This window comes from Oryzias latipes, chromosome 1 (assembly GCF_002234675.1).
Source record: "Oryzias latipes chromosome 1, ASM223467v1".
NCBI lineage: Eukaryota > Metazoa > Chordata > Actinopteri > Beloniformes > Adrianichthyidae > Oryzias > Oryzias latipes.
Window position 1 is genome coordinate 2,755,802 of NC_019859.2, and position 22,007 is coordinate 2,777,808.

Consider the following 22,007-nt stretch of genomic DNA (forward strand, 5'->3'; position numbering starts at 1 on the left):
TTTATAACCAAACAAAACTGAATTTGAAATTAAATTAGAAAATGAATCGATATTGAATCAAATCATGAATTTTGAAACTGAATAACAGACATTCAGGACTTTTATTTAGGACGGAGATGTTACTGCTGAACAAAACAAAAACTGCAGCATAGCATATTGTATTCTCTCTATCTGATATCCTCCTTTACCTGTGCAGACACCTCCAGTCCACCACCTTAAACCCCTCCCCCTTTTTATACAGCGCTGTTTTTCTTCATTGCTGCTTGTGTGATTTTCGTTTGTCTCTCTTCAACTTCAGGATAAGAAGATGCTGCAGACAGCCCAGCAGATGCTGCAGGACAGCAAAACCAAAATCGACATCATCCGAATGCAAATCCGGAAGGCGGTCCAGGCCACCGAGCACAGCGACGACACGCAAGGTGAGTCTGGGCAGACCTGCACGCTCATGTGCGGATCTCAGGTGCTCATCATCGCGATTGACCGGTCGATCTCCACAGACATGAAGGACGATCGCAGGCCAGGAAAGATAAATAACCCAAAAAATAAAAATATATTTCTAAAAAATCCGTCAGCGAATCAAAATCCTCACAGAGAAGTACATGACTTGATTGACATGCAGAGCGGCCAATCGAACATCCTCCGCGCACTGAGCAAACCAGCTTCCTGCCCCGCAGCACGTCAAGTCCCCCGCAGAAGACCACTCCGGCCCACTGGAGTGTTTATTGAGGCCCGGATCGCCTCCGCAGTTCCTGCCTGATGGATCCGAGCCTACTGAGGCAGCAGTGTTTTCCTGTAGCGCCGCTCGCGGAGCTGGCAGTGCAATAAAACGCCTCATCCGTTAACACTGAGATACGCTTACTGTGCAGTTTTATTATCAGTACATAAACAACCTTATGTACTGATACTTCACAGTACTACGTTTATTTAGGTAGATCTTCAAGACATTGTCCTCTCAAAAGTAGCTCACGTCCCAAAAAAGTGTGGACCCCCCCCTTGTGTTAGAAGAAATGCATGGAAGTCACATGATGTCAACGCACTTCCTCATAAAGAGCACCGAGGGGTCGCTGTGGTTATTTCTCTGAAGGAATCTGTCAGCTTGAGGCTGTGTGGTTTTTGACGGCGGTCGGCAAGAGGCCGGATCCAGAATCAGTGTGTGTGTGTGGGGGGGGGGGGGGGGGGTCCTCTCTTTGCTCGGCAGCGGGACGCTTTTTCAAACAGAGCAGATGAATGAGCGTCTGTCGTTTGTAGTGTTCGCTTTGATTCTGGTCAGAAACAGACGAGAGCGGCGCTCTGCCCTCGGTGCGTGTCCGCGGTTGGAGGGCGTCCATGGAGACGCGGTCAAACCCCCTTTGAAAGGCTCCACCTGGCCTGTTATGAAGCAGCCTGTCAACGGTACTGTCACCATCAGCAGGAAACAAACGATGAAGATCCACACTCAGGCCGGGCTCCCCCCTCTATGGAGGAGAACCACGACCCGTCAGGACCACAGGAGCTGGTCCTGTCAGACGGCAGGAGAGCGTGGATGGAGAAAGCAGAGACGCCGCCGTCCCTTCGGGGTCGTAGATCTGCCTCGGATCATCTCGGATGGAAGCCGCTAAGGAAAACGGGAGAAATCCCTGTCGGACCTTTTAAGGACATTTCTCATCCATGTGTGGAAAAACCTTCAGGGCTTTGGATGGAGTTATTTCTAGAGGATCGTTTGGATGTTTGGGAATCCACTACAGTCATGAAATGGATCCAGTTTTTGACCCAGCAGTCGGCCTTTAGACTTAGATAGCCCCCCGGTGCAGGTGCTGCGGGTTTTTGGGGTGTCCGGGTCTGTGGAGGGACGTTGAGAGGAGCGGCTGTGTCTTAGGGGAGCCCAGGTGTGTCTTGCAGTTCCCATAAGGCCACCTGGAGGAGCGTCATGAACATCATTGTTCATTGTGGTGCGTGTGGTAAGTGCGTCATGAAGTGTTTGTGGGGCTTATACGCACTCATGCACTTGCGCTCTGCTTGTTAGTACGGTGCGGGTTCAGGCTCCCAGACTGCTGGCGTCTGACCTTCCTCCCACCTTACGTGTTGCATTAGTCTTCACTACGACCGTAGGAGAAACATTTTCATTCTACAACCTTGAAATTTCTGTGGGTCACCTGTACAGATTGGCTCATTTTTCCCCTGCAGACCCTAAATCTCTCTGGATTCAGGATTTCATTCAGTTTTTGTCCAAAGCGTTCCGCTTTAAAAACATCTGACGACAAACTCTGATATTCAGATGTTTGTCTCCTTCAGTCAGAAAAGTAAACGTTCAATTTCACACCGAAAGCAGAAAAATGTTTTTCTATGTTTATAAAATGAAACGGCAGAAGTCGATACAAACCTTATCGTCTTATATTGGAGGCAAACTTTTTCTTTGAAAATGTTCTGTTTTAGGCTTTTTCCAGATGCAGCTTTACAAACTTTTTTTTATTTTTAGATAAAGATTTACCCTAATTGTTGCTGAATTCGAACCTTTAACGAGCAAACTGAGGCTTGTAGAGGCTGAGAAGTATTTTTGGGTTTATTCGGGCTCCATGCAGGATAAACCATCCTCCATATAAACACATCAAAGCTAGCATTAGGTTGTGCAGCTCATTTGCAGCACTTTGCTCTTAATTTTTTAGCCTTTTTTGTTCACAAGTCTTTTATTTTGACAGTTTAGTCTAGTTACATTGAGGAAACAAAACCCTTTACATTGAAGGAGCTGCTGTTTCTGTTTCCTGCATACTCCAGGAAAAGTTTCCGTTTACAGACATCAAAGCGATCTGATGGCTGGAATCGGAGGCTGCAGCGTCAAAGGAATGCGGCGTCCGTCCCTCTGCTTCAGGCTGCAGGCCCGATCCCCGGTTCTGCACACGCAGATGATCTCCAGGCACCGCAGGCGCTGAACGGGTCATCCAGCGAGGAGCTGTGCGCTGCAGGCAGAGCGCCTTATTAGGAGATGAACGCCTCCTCCTGATCCCGTTTCTCCCCCTTTCTCCAAACGCCTGCTATAGAAAGCTGATCAAAAATAGCTGCCGAAGCGTTTCCACCTGCGCCTCGTCTCCTCTCATCTCCAGTTGGAAAGTCAGGTTTACCTTGTTTGTGAGGTCACTTCCTGTACTCTGGTTTCCCCTCAGTGTCACACCTGTTCCAGTTAACCTGATCTTCAAATAGCTCCACAAAAACAGATTAAAAACTAACCTGTGTTAAGGGGGAGGAGCTAAAGCTGGTCTCCGTTTAGTTTCCCCCATTAGTGGTAGATCTGGTTGAAATAGATTATTTCTGTGGAGCGGCTGTTGGTTTTAAGGGGAATCGCTGAAAATGGGAGGATGTTTACGTCGTGTTTCTGTGGATATTTACCGTTCGGATCAGCGGCGCAGAAACCGCCGCAGCTACGAAAATGTTCCTCTGCTTCCGAGCTCCTCTGCTTCCTGTTATCACTGCAGCTACTCGCCCATCTCTATTATCTCAGACTCATTGACTGAACATGAGGACTGGACTGAGTGACTCCTCACCCCTGGTGTTCCAAACAGGAAGTACCTGCTGGTTCCAAGACGCCAAATTCCCATAGACTTCTATAAAGAAGTAAACAGCTGTTATTCAATCATTCTATTGGTCTGAAGAACTATTCTTCCTCTGATACCTTTTTTTAGACATCTTTTTAATAATTCTCTTAATTCCCCGATAATTTTTCTGTGGTTCGAGTTATTCAAGTTGGAAACAGGCCAATCAGATGCCTTAGTAAAAGTAGGTGGAGCCTGCTGTTCTCTGCATTCACTGGTAGGGGCGTGGCCTTCCATCAAGCTCATTCTTGATTGGTGAGAGTGGTTGCCATAGAAACCATGACTCGGACCAATCACTGCTTCCCGACGACATCCGGCTTGAACATGGCGGCTGAATCGACTTCGTTTGGTTGGAGCCAGAAATCAAACCGTTTTCTGTTGCTCCGGTCGGTCAGGACGGGTGTTCTGTGTTCGTCTGCGTCTTTCCTGGCCTCTCAGATCCCAAATGCAAGTGGTCGACCGTCCCGATGGAGGGTTCTTCCTCATCCTGTAGTCTTTAATCCAGAAAGAGATGAAGTGATGCGCCATGCGTTCATCTTCTCTGCCGTTTGGTCCCTCCAGGGAACCAAGATCTCTGTGGCGTGGAGCTGCGCATCGAGGAGCTGAGGCATCACTACAGGGTGGAGCACGCCGTGGCGGAGGGGGCCAAGAATGTCCTGAGGCTCCTCGGGGCCAGCAAAGTTCAGGACAAGAAAGCTCTGTCTGAGGTCAGAGCAGACTCTTTGACGGGGGAACCGTCTTCCTGAGCTTCCCTGGGTCTCTAGGTTTTGGTGCTTTTAGTGCTCACGAGTCTGCGTCTCACTGCTGCGCAGGCGCAGTCCCGCCTCGGCGAGGCGTCGCAGCGGTTGGACCTCCTGAGGGACTCTCTGGACCGCCGTCTAGCCGAGCTGCCAGAGGACCACCCCAAAGCCAACGTCATCAAAGAGGAGCTGGTCCTGGCTGCGTCACCCGCCTTCAGCTCCCGCCATGGCGCCCCCTACCTGCACAACCAGTACAGCACGCTCAATAAGCCCTCGCCTCTCACTGGTAGACAACACCAACCATCCCTCCCATCTGTTTGAATCTGTCTTTATGTCATATAATGGAAAACCGTCTTGGCGTTCTGTTTATCTTAAATTTTCTCCGCTCCTCAGGAACCCTTCAGGTGCAGCTGCTGGGCTGCGTCGGGCTGCTGGAAACGGTCCCGGGTCGCAGCAAAGGGTCGGCCGTGACCCTGCCCTGCTACAGCCCCGGAGACAGCAGGTCTTTCATGAGAAGCAGCAAAGGCTTGTACGGGCGCACCGGCTCCGTGAGCGGGAAAACGCCCAACAAGAGCGACGAGCTCTCCAGTGAGTCGCCGGCGGTGACCGTGTCCCGCACTCAGAGCTTCCTTCTTTTATTTAAATGGTTTATTTCAAGCAATCAAAGCAAGAATAATGCACAAAACAACACAATCAGCAGTCCTACATTCATACAATGACGTATCAAACTTAGGATAATTAGACATAAAATCAGTGGAAGGAAGCGAAATTATATAAACCCACCCCTGTTCTACTGTAACCATTTTATTCCATGATTTATCATTATCCGGAGTTCTGGTTTTGAATGTGCGTGAGAACGGTCTGTTTCTGTGATCAGCTGAGGTGAGCGCGGTGCTCAAGCTGGATAACGGCGTGGTGGGTCAGACGGCGTGGAGGACCGTCGGAGAGCAGGCCTGGGACCAGACCTTCACCGTGGAGCTGGAGAGGGTCGGTATCAGGGCGCCGGCTGCAGATGCCTGAGGCAGAACGCATCAAGAAATGTGCTCATTCCTGCCGTTTCAGTCCAGAGAGATGGAGATCGCGGTTTACTGGAGGGATTTCCGCTCTCTGTGCGCGCTGAAGTACCTGAAGCTGGAGGAGTTCCTGGACAACCAGAAGCACCGAGTTCAGGTGGAGCTGGAGCCTCAGGGGCTGCTGCTGGCGGAGGTACGTCTGCCAAATCAGGAAAGACCGGACGGATTCACACAAACGTGAATTTAACGTCTCAGTTTAAGAAGTGGAGAGACAAACATTTGTTCTGACTTTTTATGAGGACTTTTTCCTCTTAGCTGTTTTATTTTTATCTGTTCATTTAGATCTGAAGAAAGGTTTGGATTTTATAAAAGGTTTAACTACATATAGAAATATAAAATAAAATACAAGACCTTAGTAACAGTTTTAAGAGGATTTACATGTTTTCAACAATTTTCTTCTAAGCTTTTGAAGTTCAACTTTTTTTTTTATTTGTTCATGTTGGGTAGAAGTAATTAACAGCAGCTTAAAAAAGTGAAAAATGTAAGATAGAAATCTAGAAACAAAAAGAAATATTTAAAAAATCATAAATAAATAAGAAAAACACAAGAAAACTGCAGCATTAGAATAAATAATAAGAAAAAGAAATTACATCAGAAAAATGAACAAATATCTTAAAGACATAAAAATAGAAATAATCATACTAAGAAAAGAAAAGAAAACAGAAAGACATTAAAAAAGAAGCATAAAAATTTTTATTAAAATAAATCAAAAGATAAAGATAATACAATAAAATGAAAGGCTTTATGGGAAACCATGACAGGTTTGATTTGTTGTCGTTTTTTTTCTGGATGTTTGCGTTTGTCGTTGCTGAGAAATGACAAACAGTGTCTGTTGTTTCTGTTCTCACCTGTCCCACAGGTGACCTTCTTCAACCCGGTCATTGAGAGGGTCCCTCGCCTCCAGAGGCAGAAAAAAGTCTTTTCCAAGCAGCAAGGTGAGGAGTCAAACCTGGAAGAATGAGGTGGACGTGTTGTCGATCGCACATGTGAGGCAGCACACTGCCTCACTGTTCTATGCCTCACATGTTCTCTGCCTCACATGTTCTCTGCCTCACATGTTCTCTGCTTCACATGTTCTCTGTTTCACATGTTCTCTGCTTCACATGTTCTCTGCTTCACATGTTCTCTGCCTCACATATTCTCTGTGGAACATGTTCTCTGCCTCACATGTTCTCTGCCTCACATATTCTCTGTGGAACATGTTCTCTGCTTCACATGTTCTCTGCCTCACATGTTCTCTGCTTCACATGTTCTTTGCTTCACGTGTTCTCTGCCTCACATGTTCTCTGCTTCACATGTTCTCTGCCTCACATGTTCTCTGCTTCACATGTTCTTTGCTTCACGTGTTCTCTGCCTCACATGTTCTCTGCTTCACATGTTCTCTGCCTCACATGTTCTCTGCTTCACATGTTCTCTGTTTCACATGTTCTCTGCCTCACATGTTCTCTGCCTCACATGTTCTCTGCTTCACATGTTCTCTGCCTCACATGTTCTCTGCTTCACATGTTCTTTGCCTCACATGTTCTCTGCTTCACATGTTCTCTGCTTCACATGTTCTCTGCTTTACATGTTCTCTGTTTCACATGTTCTCTGCCTCACATGTTCTCTGCTTCACATGTTCTCTGCTTCACATGTTCTCTGCCTCACATGTTCTCTGCCTCACATGTTCTCTGCTTCACATGTTCTCTGCTTCACATGTTCCCTGCTTCACATGTTCTCTGCCTCACATGTTCTCTGCCTCACATGTTTTCTGCCTCACATGTTCTCTGCCTCACATGTTCTCTGCCTCACATGTTCTCTGCTTCACATGTTCTCTGCTTCACATGTTCTCTGCTTTACATGTTCTCTGTTTCACATGTTCTCTGCCTCACATGTTCTCTGCTTCACATGTTCTCTGCTTCACATGTTCTCTGCTTCACATGTTCTCTGCCTCACATGTTCTCTGCTTCACATGTTCTCTGCCTCACATGTTCTCTGCCTCACATGTTCTCTGACTCACATGTTCTCTGTAGAACATGTTCCCTGCCTCACATGTTCTCTCCCTCACATGTTCTCTGCTTCACATGTTCTCTGCCTCACATGTTCTCTGCCTCACATGTTCTCTGCCTCACATGTTGTCTGCCTCACATGTTCTCTGCCTCACATGTTCTCTGCCTCACATGTTCTCTGTGGAACATGTTCTCTGCCTCACATGTTCTCTGCCTCACATGTTCTCTGCTTCACATGTTCTCTGCTTCACATGTTCTCTGCTTCACATGTTCTCTGCTTTACATGTTCTCTGTTTCACATGTTCTCTGCTTCACATGTTCTCTGCCTCACATGTTCTCTGCTTCACATGTTCTTTGCTTCACGTGTTCTCTGCTTCACATGTTCTCTGCCTCACATGTTCTCTGCTTCACATGTTCTCTGCCTCACATGTTCTCTGCTTCACATGTTCTCTGCTTCACATGTTCTCTGCCTCACATATTCTCTGTGGAACATGTTCTCTGCCTCACATGTTCTCTGCCTCACATATTCTCTGTGGAACATGTTCTCTGCTTCACATGTTCTCTGCCTCACATGTTCTCTGCTTCACGTGTTCTCTGCCTCACATGTTCTCTGCCTCACATGTTCTTTGCTTCACGTGTTCTCTGCCTCACATGTTCTCTGCTTCACATGTTCTCTGCCTCACATGTTCTCTGCTTCACATGTTCTCTGTTTCACATGTTCTCTGCCTCACATGTTCTCTGCCTCACATGTTCTCTGCTTCACATGTTCTTTGCTTCACGTGTTCTCTGCCTCACATGTTCTCTGCTTCACATGTTCTCTGCCTCACATGTTCTCTGCCTCACATGTTCTCTGCCTCACATGTTCTTTGCTTCACGTGTTCTCTGCCTCACATGTTGTCTGCTTCACATGTTCTCTGCCTCACATGTTCTCTGCTTCACATGTTCTTTGCTTCACGTGTTCTCTGCCTCACATGTTCTCTGCTTCACGTGTTCTCTGCCTCACATGTTCTCTACTTCACATGTTCTCTGCCTCACATGTTCTCTGCTTCACATGTTCTCTGCTTCACATGTTCTCTGCTTCACATGTTCTCTGCTTCACATGTTCTCTGCTTTACATGTTCTCTGTTTCACATGTTCTCTGCTTCACATGTTCTCTGCCTCACATGTTCTCTGCTTCACATGTTCTTTGCTTCACGTGTTCTCTGCCTCACATGTTCTCTGCTTCACGTGTTCTCTGCCTCACATGTTCTCTACTTCACATGTTCTCTGCCTCACATGTTCTCTGCTTCACATGTTCTCTGCTTCACATGTTCTCTGCTTCACATGTTCTCTGCTTCACATGTTCCACAGAGAACATGGAAAAGCTCTCCATCACTCTAAAACTGTCTGGACTGGACTTTCTTGAAATCGTTTGTTGTTTTATGTTTATTTTGTGTCGTTTTGTGAATAGAAACCTGAAGGTTTATGTCCCCGGTTGAGCAAAAGGCGGCCTACTTTTATTTTTCATTTTGTTTTCTGCAGAATATTTTAATCCAAATAACTTCTTCACCTTCTAGGTTTGGGAGAAATTCAAAGGACAACAATCTGCAGAAGATGAACTTCTTCCTTTTCGTTGATTGTTGTCAGAAAACCGACTGGAGGATCGTGTTACAATCTTCACACAGACTTTGTTTTTGTATTTTTACTTTCTCTTCTCTGCGACTCTGCCTGCCAGGAAAGGCCTTCCTTCGGGCCCGTCAGATGAACGTGGACATCGGGACGTGGGTGAGGTTGCTCCGGAACGCCATCCCCACCGCCAACAACTCGGGGACCTACAGTCCGACCGCACACAGCCTGTCGCTGAACTCGGGGTGAGACGTGAGGCGGTCAGCTGCTCTGTGATGAGCAGAAAGAGTCAGACGTCTCCTCAGCCTTTTTTCCCTGGTGTTTTCAGACGAGGACTAAAAGCATCGAATGCTTTCTCTGCCCCTCCTCTAACAATCCTTCTGTGTTTTGTTGTGTCTGTTTGTGGGCATCATGTCGTCTGTGTGTAACTTCCAGGGAGATCTCAGTGGAGAAGTTGAGTCTGGACAGCGATACTCCACTGAGAGGAGATTACAAAAGAGACACGGACCAGCAGACTCCGGTGAGACGGAAAGGAAACCTGGGAAAAAGGGACAAAATAAAGAAAATGATCCTGAATTTAGAAGAAAGTGTACAGAAATATTTTTGTCTTAATTTAAAAAGATAGGAAATCACTCGACAAGAACTGTAACAAATCTGTAGAGAAAAACAAACAATTTGTGTCGAGACTTTTTTTCTAAGTTAAGAGAAAATTCCTCTTCTCCTTTTATGGGTTGGAGAATTTAATAATCCTTAAATTATCCTGGTTTTAGTAGAAATGGAAACTGTTTCTGTAAAAAAATATCTGAGAAATTAGAACGTTAGTGACACGAAATAAAAAAAAGCGGCAAACAGATCAAACTGTTTCTTAACGAGATAAAATTATAGAATGTTTACTGTAGAAAAAGGCTTATAAATTCATATGCAGCATTAGGTTTAACACACCGAAACCCCAACGGCCGTGTCCCACTACGTGCACTTTATGTATCACCGATGAAAATCGTCCAAAAGTTTTGCTTTTTCGCGTGGAATTTTCACAAAATTCTCATGAATGAACCGCGTTAAAACCAGGGAAGAAGTCCAAATAAATAATAAACCACGTAAAGAAAATATAATTCAACATGAAAAAGCATCTGACCCAAAATCTATGCGTCAATTCATTTAAACGTGATATGTGCGCCGTATGAGCAAAAGTTATAGATCGATGGTACATGAGTGAGGAGTCTGTTAGACACACGTGGGACGGAAAGCCACAAATTTGCGTATCCATCTCACAAAAATTAAGCACAATTGCACAAGATTTAAGTAATAATTGGGCATAAACTACGTGAAATAAGCGGAAACTGCTTAATTCTCAACCGGCCAAAAGTCTTGAGCAGCTCAAAACTGAAATCACGTAAAGAGCCGTCGGCTAAAACCCTCGACGGACATCTGCGCACATCGACACACGCAAGAAACACTTGTGAATGACGTAGATCACGCATGAATCACAAATGATTCATGTATGTAGTGGTCGTGTGACACGCACAAACTAGCGGCGCTCTGCTGCCATCTTGTGGCTTCAGTCACAAATTACAAACAGTATTCAGTTGAAAAGAGAAAAAAGAAACTCCCGGATCAGAAGAAACTTGCAAAATACTTCAAGATTTAACTCAAGGTAGTTGTGTTCTAAAAACAAAAAAAGCCACATTTCGTGAAATCTTTTATTTTTTACAATTCTTTTAGATGTTTTAAGGCTGTAAAACTCCGCACCTCATATCTTTACTCAAACGTTTTCACACTTTTCTTTCTTGTTTAAACTCTTAAAGTTTAAACCTTCATTATGGTATAAAAATGAAAACAAAGATCTGATCGAGATCAAAGATGTATGTAAATTTAAAAAATGAATAAATAAAAGAGATGTATGTAGATTTGGGAAACTAAACGCATTCTGTGAAAATCAATTTTTTCCCATATTGTCTGAAAATGTCAATATTGCCAAATTTCACACTTTGCCACGAAAAGGCTGCCAAACCATAGTAGGTCCTGTGGCCATCCCATAATAATTTCAAAACTTCCTTATGATGAGACGCCTTTTCTGATTTCATTGGTGGAATCTGATGTATTGTTTATTTTTCAACCCCATTAGACGTTTTTTGACTGTTTCTCCCAAAAATTCATTTCCTAGGCGCGTGCAAATTTTCGGCGGGTTTTTGAGGATGTGGTGGGTGTGAACGGTTTTTCCTCAAAAGAAAAAGTACGAAAACAATCCGGTCCTCGAGTCCAGGACTGCTGGAAAGCTGAAACACCATAAAATAAAGATTGAAAAAGCACCTTACTTTAAAAATATAAAAAGCGTTAAAAGTAACGAATGAGTGAATAAAAACATAAGAGACAGTAAAATATCACATTTGACCGATTGCTTGAGGATAAAAATGAGTTTTTGGACAGAGACACTGGTCTGATGCTAAGAGGCAAAACGTTCCAGATGTTTAATGTCTAGAAGCTGATCAGCTGATCTGAGACGCCGGGGTGGAGCGTCCGCACATAGAAGGGATTCCTGTTTCTTGTCTTCTCATTGTTGTCCCTGCATGTCCTCTCCTGAGTTTCTCTCCTCACGTCTCGTCTAACAGGACACACTACCAGTCATTGACTCCCTCCCCCCACGAGACCTCCTCCCCGAGTCCCCCGTCCGAACCCCGTCTGCCAACAGGTACCCGCTGACACGCCTCTGCTTCCTCTTCTGTTTTGATCCGTGTTCTGCTCTGGCGGTGGGTCCCGTGTGGTCCTGCAGATGCCGTGATGCCGCTTAAACCAGACGTTTATTTGTGTAGCTGCTTTACATTCGCTCGCTAAAGAAAATTACCGGAGCGATCCATGAAAGGAAAATTTAAACTAAAGTTAGAAGAACTGAATTTACGTTGTTTTCCGGAGCAGCAGAAAAATGCTTAATAAAGAAGAAAGGAACCACAAGTAAGTCAGACCTTTGGGAGAAAAGTGTCGTTTCTGAGCAAATTCGTGTCCGTCGCCACTTTTAATTTCCCGTCAAATTCAATGTCCAAAGCTTGTTCAAAAATGTGTTTAAAATCTAGACACTCCTGATGTGAGTGGGAGGAGCCACCGTCCAGTTTGTAGCCTCATCGCTACATTAACGCGTTGACTGTATGTCTCATTTACAGTGCATGGAATCACATCTCCATGTCTGGCTTCATGAGGTCATTCAGTCTTTTATTTTGAAAGCGATCTTCAGCTGTAGGATCTGCATAAGTATGACGGCGCTTTCAGCAGTACATCCATCTCTAATCTGACCCAGTTTGATGACTTGCTGTCCGAAGAAGAAAAATATCAAAGTTCAGGAGGAGAACAATCAGATTCTCCTCCATGTTTGTTTCTCTCAGTAGCAAATGCTTCTGAGTATAAGTCGCACCCCTGGCCAAACTCTGCAAAAAAAACGTGATTTTATATTTAAAAAATACAGTAATCTTTCGGTAGTAGTCCTGATGAAAACCTTTGAATAAAACCTGTACATGGCCTCGGTCTTCTGTTGTCAGGGTTATATATATATATATGTGTGTCATCTGCGTATCTATGGTAACTTGTGTTGTTTTTCATAACATGAACCAGGATGTAGATGTTGAACAGAAGTGGCCCCAGCATGGAGCCTTGGGGAACTCCACTTGTCATTTCTGTTGGCTCAGATGTGAAACTGACACGAAATAATTCCTGTTTTCCAAGTATATTTTGAACCAGTTCGGTTCTGGTCCAGGGATGTGACGACTGGATCAGGCCTTCACATTTAAAACCTGATGTTGCTGGTTCTCCCCCACCCCCACCCCCACTCCCAGCAGGCAGAAGAAAGGTCCCCTGTCACTGCAGGACTTCAGGCTGATCGCCGTGTTGGGCCGAGGACACTTCGGAAAGGTACGAGGGAAGAATTTGCTATTTTGTGAGAATGATTGTCTGCAGTCATGTGACTCGCTAACAAAAGCACTTATTCGTCAGGTTTTTAGTACTTTGAACGACACAAACCAAAACAGAGGAATGGCACAGAAGATGTTAATGATAATTCTGATGATTGTTGTGGTAAAATTATCTAAAAATGCTGCTTTTTGATGATACGAATATTATTAATAGTCTAGTTATTAATGTAATCATTGAATATGGTTATCTAAACAAATGTGCCTTTTTTTGTATTTTTTTAAAGCGAGTCTATACATTTAGAGCTAACTCTCTTTAAAGCATTTTAGAAACAGAACTGTCTGTTAGAGAATTTCATGTTTTTAAATAAATTCAGCCCTCAAGGTTTTAAAGATGAGGTCAGAATGAAAAGTGAAGAAAAAAACTTTTTTTCTTTTCCTTTTTCTTTCAGGTGTTGCTCTCAGAGTACAAGAAGACGGGGACCATGTACGCCATCAAAGCTCTGAAGAAAGGAGACATCATCGCTCGGGATGAGGTGGACAGGTGAGCCGGCTGTTGATGTGTGCTCCATGGATGCTGATCGTCTGCACCTTTGGAAACCGCCGTCTGTGGCGATTCTCACAGACGCTGATGAAGCAGCGTCGCTCCAGCAAATCAGTCCGACCAAGAAAAAGAAAAAATCAACAATATACATGAGAAGCCTTAAACAGTTTTTGATTATTCACACAATAAAAAGAAACCAAATCAGCTTTGAGGCTGATCAAGAAAGCAGTAGAAATAAATAAAACATCAGAATTTTTGCAGGAAACATCCTCAACTTTGTTTCTGACTTCCTGTTTAGGTCACATTTACCTGTTTCCAGGTAAAAACCCAAACACCTCAGTGTGTTTGTGGTTATCGATGGAGGTTGTTGGGTCTGTTGTCCCTCAGAGCTTGGCCTAAAAATCTTCTTTTGCTGTTATTAAAATGTCCTGTTTTTAATGAGTTTGAGGTGGAGAGAAACGTTCTTTGTTTGGTCTTTTTCCTTCTGGCGTTGCCGTTCATGTCGTCCCTTCTTCTGTCCTGCAGTCTGATGTGTGAGAAGCGCATCTTCGAGATCGTGAACATGTCGCACCATCCGTTCCTGATCAACCTGTTCGCGTGCTTCCAAACGTCGCAGCACGTGTGTTTTGTGATGGAGTACACGGCGGGAGGCGACCTGATGATGCACATCCACACGGACGTCTTCACCGAGCCTCGAGCCGTGTGCGTAACCAGAAAATTGACAGGAGTTTATCCTCATTCCCTCACACAAACCTTCCAAGTGGAGAAAATGGAGATCTTCCGTCTGAAAGCTTCACTTCTGCACAAACTATTCAACAGAAACCAACCAGCTTTCATGGAGCTCGCTCGTGTTTTCTCATTTTTCTCTGGAGTTTTCACTAAACTTGTTGTTGTTGTTGTTGTCGTCGTCAGGTTTTACGCGGCCTGTGTGGTTCTTGGACTGCAGTTTCTTCATGACCACAAGATTGTGTACAGGTCAGTGGAGCCACGTTGCCTTCTAACAGCTCTTTGGGGTTTTTTTCCTGACAAACAAGAACGTCTGAGATTTTCGGCAACAAAGACGCTCTAAAGAAATCGGGCTGTGGGGGTCGTTGCTTTGGCGGCGATCCGATTCACCCACCAAGATCAACGATTCACAGATCCGACCACGATTCGTACAATTCAATGTGTCGTGTTTGAATGGTTGCTACGGAGAGGCAAAAAAGTATTCAGTCAGCCATCAAGTCTGCAAGTTCTCTCACTTAAGGATGAGAGAGGCTAAACCTCAACTATGAGAGACTAAAGGAGAAAAAAAATCACACTTTTTAGAGAATTTATTTGTGAATTATGGTGGAAAATAAATATTTGGTCAATAACAAAAGTTCAACTCAATACAGCCTCCAATTGGAGGGGTAGAGTTGTCTGAAATATTGTTTTTAAGGGCAGCGGAGGGCTCTGCATCGCGCTGTGCGGTGGAGGGATTTTAGGAATAATAAAATCTTAAATATTTGTTATATTTTTTTATTCAAATTGTCGCCTATATTTAAAATAAATTTGTTCTTTCAGAATTTATTTTAGCAAACCGAATTCTCATGTTTTCATCTACAAAAACCACTTGACAGCTTTACTTTCAAAAAGTGCCTCACGGACATTTTATTTTGAAGATTTCTTCACTTCCTGTGACAGTAGCACATTTGATCTGTTGCCTAAAATTATTCTACATTTAAGGGGGTTAGTTTACCTTTACTGTACTGAACTCGACTTTATTTTATAAAGATTACAAATCAATTGTTTCCCACATCACAAATATTCCTTTTTTTCTGGAACAAATTGGGAATATTTAGAGTATTCGGATACTCAATCCAGCTCTACCAGGAACCCAGAGCTGTACTTTTCCAGTTTTTAACGAAGCCTTTGTTAACCCAAAAAACTTTGATCGTATTTGTTTTTGTCTGATTCTTGTTTAGATTTACTTTTTCCGCTCAAAACAAACCATATCAGGTCACATGTGACGGCGCCGGAGCGACAGTAAATCTCAGTTTTGTAAATGCGTTCTTTATTTTCATTTGATAAAGTAGCAGCTTTTTAAACATTATTTTTGTTTATCACAAGAGGAAATTGGTGTAATTGAAGATGTGTTTTTTTCTTACAAAAAAATCTTCTACAAACTTAATTTAAACATTTGACAAATTGATGGTGACAAATTAAAATGTCTATATAGTTCAAGACTATCCAGCGCCCTGGATTTTAACATCCTGACTACTATTTTCTTTTCTGTTGTTGGAGAATAAGGCCACATTCATTTAAAAACGTGATAAATATGAAGATTTTGTGAAGACAATTTATGAATCCACTGTCTTCTGATGATGAAAACAAACAATTTAAAAATAATAAATGTGTGTCCATTTTATCAAATGAAAATGTGTTCAGACGCAGTGCATTGTGGTCTATATTCACCAGTCCACTGAGCATCTCTACACTGGTTTTTTGCAGAGATTCAAATACTAGCCCCCTTTGTAAAGTGCACTTGTGAATTGTGACACAAGTATTTAAAAACTATCGGAGGAAATGCGGCTTTTTGGGTCCGGAACGGCTTCTGACGGTAGAACCGTGGAGTCTGTGTGTTTTTCTGGTTCTTCTCAGCAACGTCTCTCGTCTTTTTCCCCAGAGACCTGAAACTTGACAACCTGCTGCTGGACACCGATGGTTACGTGAAGATCGCTGACTTTGGACTCTGTAAAGAAGGTGAACATGGAAGCTGAGGTTCAGGTTTTGCCATCCTGATGAAAAAGTTATTTCACTTTTTGTTGTGGGTTTGGAGAGAAACTGGGATTCTTGGCACTAAATATTTGAATTTTCCAGCATAAACTCTTAATCCATGTCAGATTAAGGATTGAATGTAGTCAAATCTGTTGGGGGGAGGGGTGGCCATGGTGTTGCAAAACCTTTTTTAAAAGCTGGGAAATTGTAGTTCACATTTTTTATCATATTTGTTGTAAAAATATAACTACAAATAGGACTTTTTCAACTAATTTCAAGGGGCAAAGTCTCTTGAAATTGTAATTAATGACAGAAGGAGGTCAAAAGATAGCGATGTCTTTGAACGGCAGCGGAAGTGAGACCGGTGACGTGCGGTCAGGTGACGCTCGGCCTCACCGGTCAGAGCGCCGCTGTTCGGGCGGAGAAAAGGGTGCTGGTGAGGCGGGCCTCACTAGGAGTAGAAACTAGTGGCGTGTATTGGCAAGAGTCTAGCGATACGATCTGTATCCTTAAACGCGCCTCACGATACGATACATATCCCAACATTGTACCCGAACACATTTATATGACTTAGAAAAAACTCTACCTGGATTTTAATATGTCTTTCATTGTAATAAAACGGTCAAATTCAGTTTATTTAGTGTTGACAATGTTGAGCACTGCAACTGTATCTCATATACAAGTTGCTTTTACCCAGGCACATTATACGCTATAAAAGAAATATTCTCTAAATGCCCTCCAACCTTTTTCAGGCATCAGTCCGATTTAATGTCAGACAATATTTTCACGAACGGGGCCGAAGTTTGCGTTTAATATTTTTAAGCTTCCGGTTTCAGAAAAAATGATTTTTCAAATTAAAAATGCTACTAGAGGAAATTTAATCTGAAAAAATCTGAAAACTTTAGTCTTTTTTTTTTCTTTTTTACAGATGACAAAGATTCAATGAATCAAAGTTGTTGATTTGTAGACGTGGTTCCTGATTTTCTGAAAAATTCAATAAAAGCAACATTACAGGCTTTTTTTTTTAAACAGAAGACCATTAAAACAGTGAGAACTCAACTCAGTGTTGGATCATCTTTCAGAGCAAAAAGATTTTTCATATTTTGCTTTTACATAAATCCTTATTTATTGTGCCAAAGTTTTTTAACAGATGCCTGCCTAACTACAGCACCCTCACTGTAGGAAATGTTCCTCTTCCTGGTTTCCACAAATCGGCAACTCTATTTGATAGAATCTTCATTCTCTGTGAAATGTTTGAACTCAGACTTTGTCATAAAGAATTTCCCTTTAACGTCAAAGTGGTTGCAAACAACCGGACGCCAACTTAAAACCGGCAAAAGCAAAATCAAATGGCACAACCGTCATAAAACAACATCTGTATTTGGAGCAAGACTCCAGGTTTGGTCTGCAAATAGCAGCTTTAAGTTGAAAAGCTTTTCTTTGGTTTCCTCGTTGACTCCTTTCTCCCCAAAGAAACTTTCTAAACACGTTAAATTTTGGGGTTTTTATTCGCGTTTTAGCTTTGGGCCAATAATAACTTAGCAGCTGCTTAAAGTCACGTCAAGACAGACAGATGTGCTCAACAAAAATAAAACTTTCTTCAGTAGCAGAGAATAAATAAATCGGAAATAACCTAAGTTAGCGTATGTATTTTTCTTCTTCCTGTGGCCCGGGTGACCTACGGACCGGTACCGGTATGTTCTTGTGTGTTTCTTATATGCTGGTACCTGCTGTTGGATGAAATATTCAGTCCTTGCATTTGCACATGCTTTTATCTTTTGTAGGGTATTCATTAAAACACCAGAGGAGGAAAGGAAGTGACCTGCTGCCTTTCGCTCATTTTTTTATTTTCTCCTCACCAACCTGTCTTCCGCCTGCAGGAATGGGCTACGGGGATCGGACCAGCACCTTCTGTGGGACTCCCGAGTTCCTGGCCCCGGAGGTCCTGACGGACACGTCCTACACCAGAGCTGTGGACTGGTGGGGGCTGGGGGTCCTCATCTATGAGATGCTGGTGGGAGAGGTGAGAGCGGCGGTTGGAAAACTAAAAACTGGGACCATTTTTAAAAAAAGCATACTTCTATCCATCAATATGTGTGCATGACTTGTGCACGGTTGTGTTTTTCCACATACCTTACATGTTTCCGTCTTCCGTCCGGAAGACGGAAACATGTAAGGTATGTGGAAAAACACAACAGAAGAACCTAACTGATATGTGTGCGTGTTTTTGCGTAGAGTCCATTTCCAGGCGACGATGAAGAGGAGGTGTTCGACAGCATCGTGAACGATGAAGTCCGATACCCGCGCTTCCTCTCCACCGAGGCGATCGGCATCATGAGAAGGGTGAGGTCCCGCGCCGAGGCCCCCGTCAACCTCGCGGCACGCCAGGCTAATCGTTTGGCTAACCTAGTGTTTGTGTGTGTGTGTGTGCAGCTGCTGAGGAGGAATCCAGAGAGGAGGCTGGGGTCTGGGGAGAAGGACGCCGAGGAGGTGAAGAAGCAGCCGTTCTTCAGGGTGAGTTCTCCTAGTGTCACTTCCTGTCTGTAAGTACGCATAAAGGTTTCATAAAGGTTTTTGTTGATTTGATTTGATTTGATTTGATTTGATTTGATTTGATTTGATTTGTACTGATCCCTCCAGGTGCGCTCCGGTTATCAGAAGCAAATTTATATAATCCCACCCCTGTTCTTCCGTAAACATTTTACATGATATATCTTTATCCGCTTCATAACTTCTATTAGACAGAATTAAGAATCCTTAAGTATCAATAAATCACATGACAAAGATGAATTACTTAATAATTATGTAAACAATAACTATTTTAGAAATCAACATAGCACATGCCGATCAGTTATCTAAAATATATACAGATTATTTTCATTAGAAAAACCTTGACTATGATTAAAAATAACACTATATCAGAAAAAATAGACATAACACTTTCATAAATCTTCAAAGCATGTGCAGATCAAGTATCAAAAGTTAAATTAGATCAGGCATCAGATTTTTTTATTGTGCAATTATGCACACCGGTAATTTTTTTTACAGCGCATTGTGTTCTGTGTCCTGATTGGCTGTAGAGCCCCAGGTGGCCCTGTAATAATCCCTCTGTTATGTTTCCTTGTCTTAAAAGTCCCACTTCAGCTATATTTGTACTTCTTCTCTGTGGCTTTTTTAATTATGATTATGCAGTTTTTTTAGCCAAAGCCGGTCGTTTTTTTCAGAGACATATTCTCTGTACATCGGCAGAAACTCATTAGACATCTGTCACTGGGTTGTGGGCGGGACCTTCGGCGTGGACGTTGACCTATGTTAAGATCCCAGCATGCCTTTGTTTACACGCTTACAGCTCCTTGTAAGCCCAAGCTAGCAGTAGCGTAGCAATGTTTTCTTTCTATAAAACTGGATTTTATAGCCTTCAAACGTCTAGTCCAGTGTTTTTCAACCAGTGTGCCGGGAAATTGCCCTCATTAACTGATCTAAAAACATTTCCCATCTCCAGGATATCAGCTCTGTGTTCATCCAAACAGGCCCTGATAAAACACTGAGTAGTTAGGAATATGAAAGATAAAATACTTTTTTCTTTGTGTTTATTTTATTCTATTGAAGACATTATGATAAGAATGACGGTACCACGATTTAGCTACAGCTAAATCTGTTTTCTGAAAAGTCCCGCCCCTTTAACTGTCTCCACCAATCATTCTTGGAGGCTTAATCACATGTCATCAGTCTGACCAATCAGAAGTGGTTAAAGTCTCCACTTCCTTGTTCTGATTCTGCTCGTAAAGTCTCTCAGTTCCAACAAAAATACCAGCTAAAGCTCGTCTTTAGCGGTGTAGCTTTCCACAGAATCCGGTGTCGGACCGTGGAACAAGTGAACAAAACAATGAAGATCAGAGAAGAGAGTCTGCCTGCGTTTGGCGGATTATTGCACTACATCTCCCATAATACATTGGGTTAAAGTGACAACGTCTCAGCGCACAATGAGTCCTTTGTTAAACGTATTGAAACAACAACGAACACATCAAACAGTTTTTAAATCTTCTAACTTAACTTTTATTACATCTTTTAGAAAAAACAGCTGCAACTTCCAGCTTTTTCTGCCACAATTATCATAAAAATGCACGTGAGACTGTGGAGGGACTGTAGATCAATACAAACTGAGTTTTTCCTTTTTTTTTGGATGCTGGTCTGCCGCGGGATTTTTGTCAAGGTTAGAGTGTGCCGTGGCTCAAAAGAGGTTGAAAAACACTGATCTAGACTCATTGTAAAAAATAAAGATTTCATGGAAAGTAACCTGGACTTTGGGAGCTAATGCAGCGCCACCTCCTCTTCCTCCAGAGCGTGGACTGGGAGGCGCTGCTGCAGAGGAAGGTGCCCCCTCCTTTTGTTCCCTCCATCCGCGGCAAAGAAGACGTGAGCAACTTCGACGAAGAGTTCACCACCGAGCCGCCGACGCTCACGCCGCCGCGCGAGGCCCGCTCGCTCACGCGCAAAGACCAGGACTGCTTCCGGGACTTCGACTACGTCTCTGACCTCTGTTAGGTGACCCGACGGCCTCTCCTGGTCGCCCGGCGTCCGCCGCCTGTAAACCTACACTGTGAATGAAGGCGGCGTCCGTGTGTGTCTGGGGGGCGGGGTCACCTGTGCGCCTGGCAGAGGTCATTTCTCTCAGTGGCCTCTCATACCAATGCCTTACGTTTTTACCCGTATTTATTCCTTTTCGTTCTGTGTCCCTCCGTCTGCAGCAGGGGGGGTAAAAGGGGGGGGGGCACACAGAGGGCAGCCTTTTATTTAAAGCTATATCAAAATGATGAAGTGAATGATGTAACTGTGTGTGGGGGGGGAGGGGTTAAAACCACTCCACAAACTGTTTTATACACTTGTGCTGCTTGGATTTTACGACAGCGGCGTGCAAAAAAGGGGGTTTGTGTTTTAAATTAGGTTTTTTTTTCATTAAATGAGGAGAAATGAGCTCAGCAGAAGTCTGCACCCAACACTAAAGTCGGCGAGTCTGAGACGCCGTTTTCCTGTCGGGTCTGCGTCGGCAGAACCCGGGTTCCGGTTCCCGGCGGCGATCCGGAAAGGCGAAAGCCAAACAAACCTCAGCTGTATTTCTGCAGAAAGTCGGAGCGCACAGCAGAGTTTTACGTGTGAATCATGAGACGAAAAGAATGAGAAACGTCGGAAACAGGATTAGGTTTTCTAGTGAGGGAGCCGGTTTTACTTATCTGGTGTACGACGATGCAAAAGCGTTTAATGTATGAGCTGACTTCTTTTATAAAGAAATTCTACCGTGACTTTTCTGGTCTTTTTCTTTTTGCCTCTGAGTGTTTATTATTATGGGAAATAGAAGTGATGAAATGTGAATTAAGCAAACAGTTTGGAGTAATTTTAAGAAAAAGGACTGTAAAATAAAGACTAGAAGTTAGCCCAACATTCTGGGAGGTTTTCTTTTTAAATTAACAAAAAATAAATGAATAGGTTCAGAAAAAAGATTTAGTTTAAGAAAAAAATTCTAGTCACTAAGACGTGTTTTCTCAAACTAAGATGATTTTGCTTTTGAAAAACTTTCTTGATATAATCATTTTTCCTTTAACACAGACATTAAGAGATTTTTTTTATTTTCTTAAGATTCTGCTTTTGCAGTGTAGAAGTTAAACAGTTAAAACTCTAAATCACTTTTCTAGTTTCTTTAACATCTAATCTTCAAATGTTCTGCCATGAAAATCCACCTAAAGGTTCAAAAAGTTCATATCAATAATTCTACCAGGATTGTTTATACATTAAAATTTCAAATAAATATTAATTTCATTTAAAAATGCAGTTCTTTGTGCAAAAATATAATCTCAGAGTACTTTT

General features: G+C 43.1%; 1 protein-coding gene across 4 annotated transcripts in view; it reads left to right on the forward strand.

The window, feature by feature from the left end:
* pkn1 (protein kinase N1) overlaps window positions 1–21,445 on the forward strand; it is a 47,683-nt gene extending 26,238 nt beyond the window's left edge. For 2 of the 4 annotated variants that reach the window (XM_004065506.4, XM_020703598.2), the window contains exons 5-23: window positions 299–419; window positions 4,125–4,270; window positions 4,376–4,589; window positions 4,697–4,891; window positions 5,181–5,290; window positions 5,366–5,509; window positions 6,236–6,311; window positions 9,079–9,214; window positions 9,405–9,489; window positions 11,579–11,658; window positions 12,791–12,866; window positions 13,315–13,406; window positions 13,932–14,108; window positions 14,319–14,381; window positions 16,054–16,130; window positions 18,026–18,168; window positions 18,381–18,488; window positions 18,579–18,659; window positions 20,487–21,445. In XM_004065506.4, coding sequence (XP_004065554.1) covers window positions 299–419; window positions 4,125–4,270; window positions 4,376–4,589; window positions 4,697–4,891; window positions 5,181–5,290; window positions 5,366–5,509; window positions 6,236–6,311; window positions 9,079–9,214; window positions 9,405–9,489; window positions 11,579–11,658; window positions 12,791–12,866; window positions 13,315–13,406; window positions 13,932–14,108; window positions 14,319–14,381; window positions 16,054–16,130; window positions 18,026–18,168; window positions 18,381–18,488; window positions 18,579–18,659; window positions 20,487–20,690 — 2,328 coding nt within the window. In that variant the 3' untranslated portion in view covers window positions 20,691–21,445. The remainder of the gene's footprint in view (window positions 1–298; window positions 420–4,124; window positions 4,271–4,375; window positions 4,590–4,696; window positions 4,892–5,180; window positions 5,291–5,365; window positions 5,510–6,235; window positions 6,312–9,078; window positions 9,215–9,404; window positions 9,490–11,578; window positions 11,659–12,790; window positions 12,867–13,314; window positions 13,407–13,931; window positions 14,109–14,318; window positions 14,382–16,053; window positions 16,131–18,025; window positions 18,169–18,380; window positions 18,489–18,578; window positions 18,660–20,486) is intronic. The other 2 variants (XM_020703632.2, XM_020703688.2) reach the window with 2 other exon arrangements.
* The last annotated feature ends 562 nt before the right edge of the window (window positions 21,446–22,007 follow it).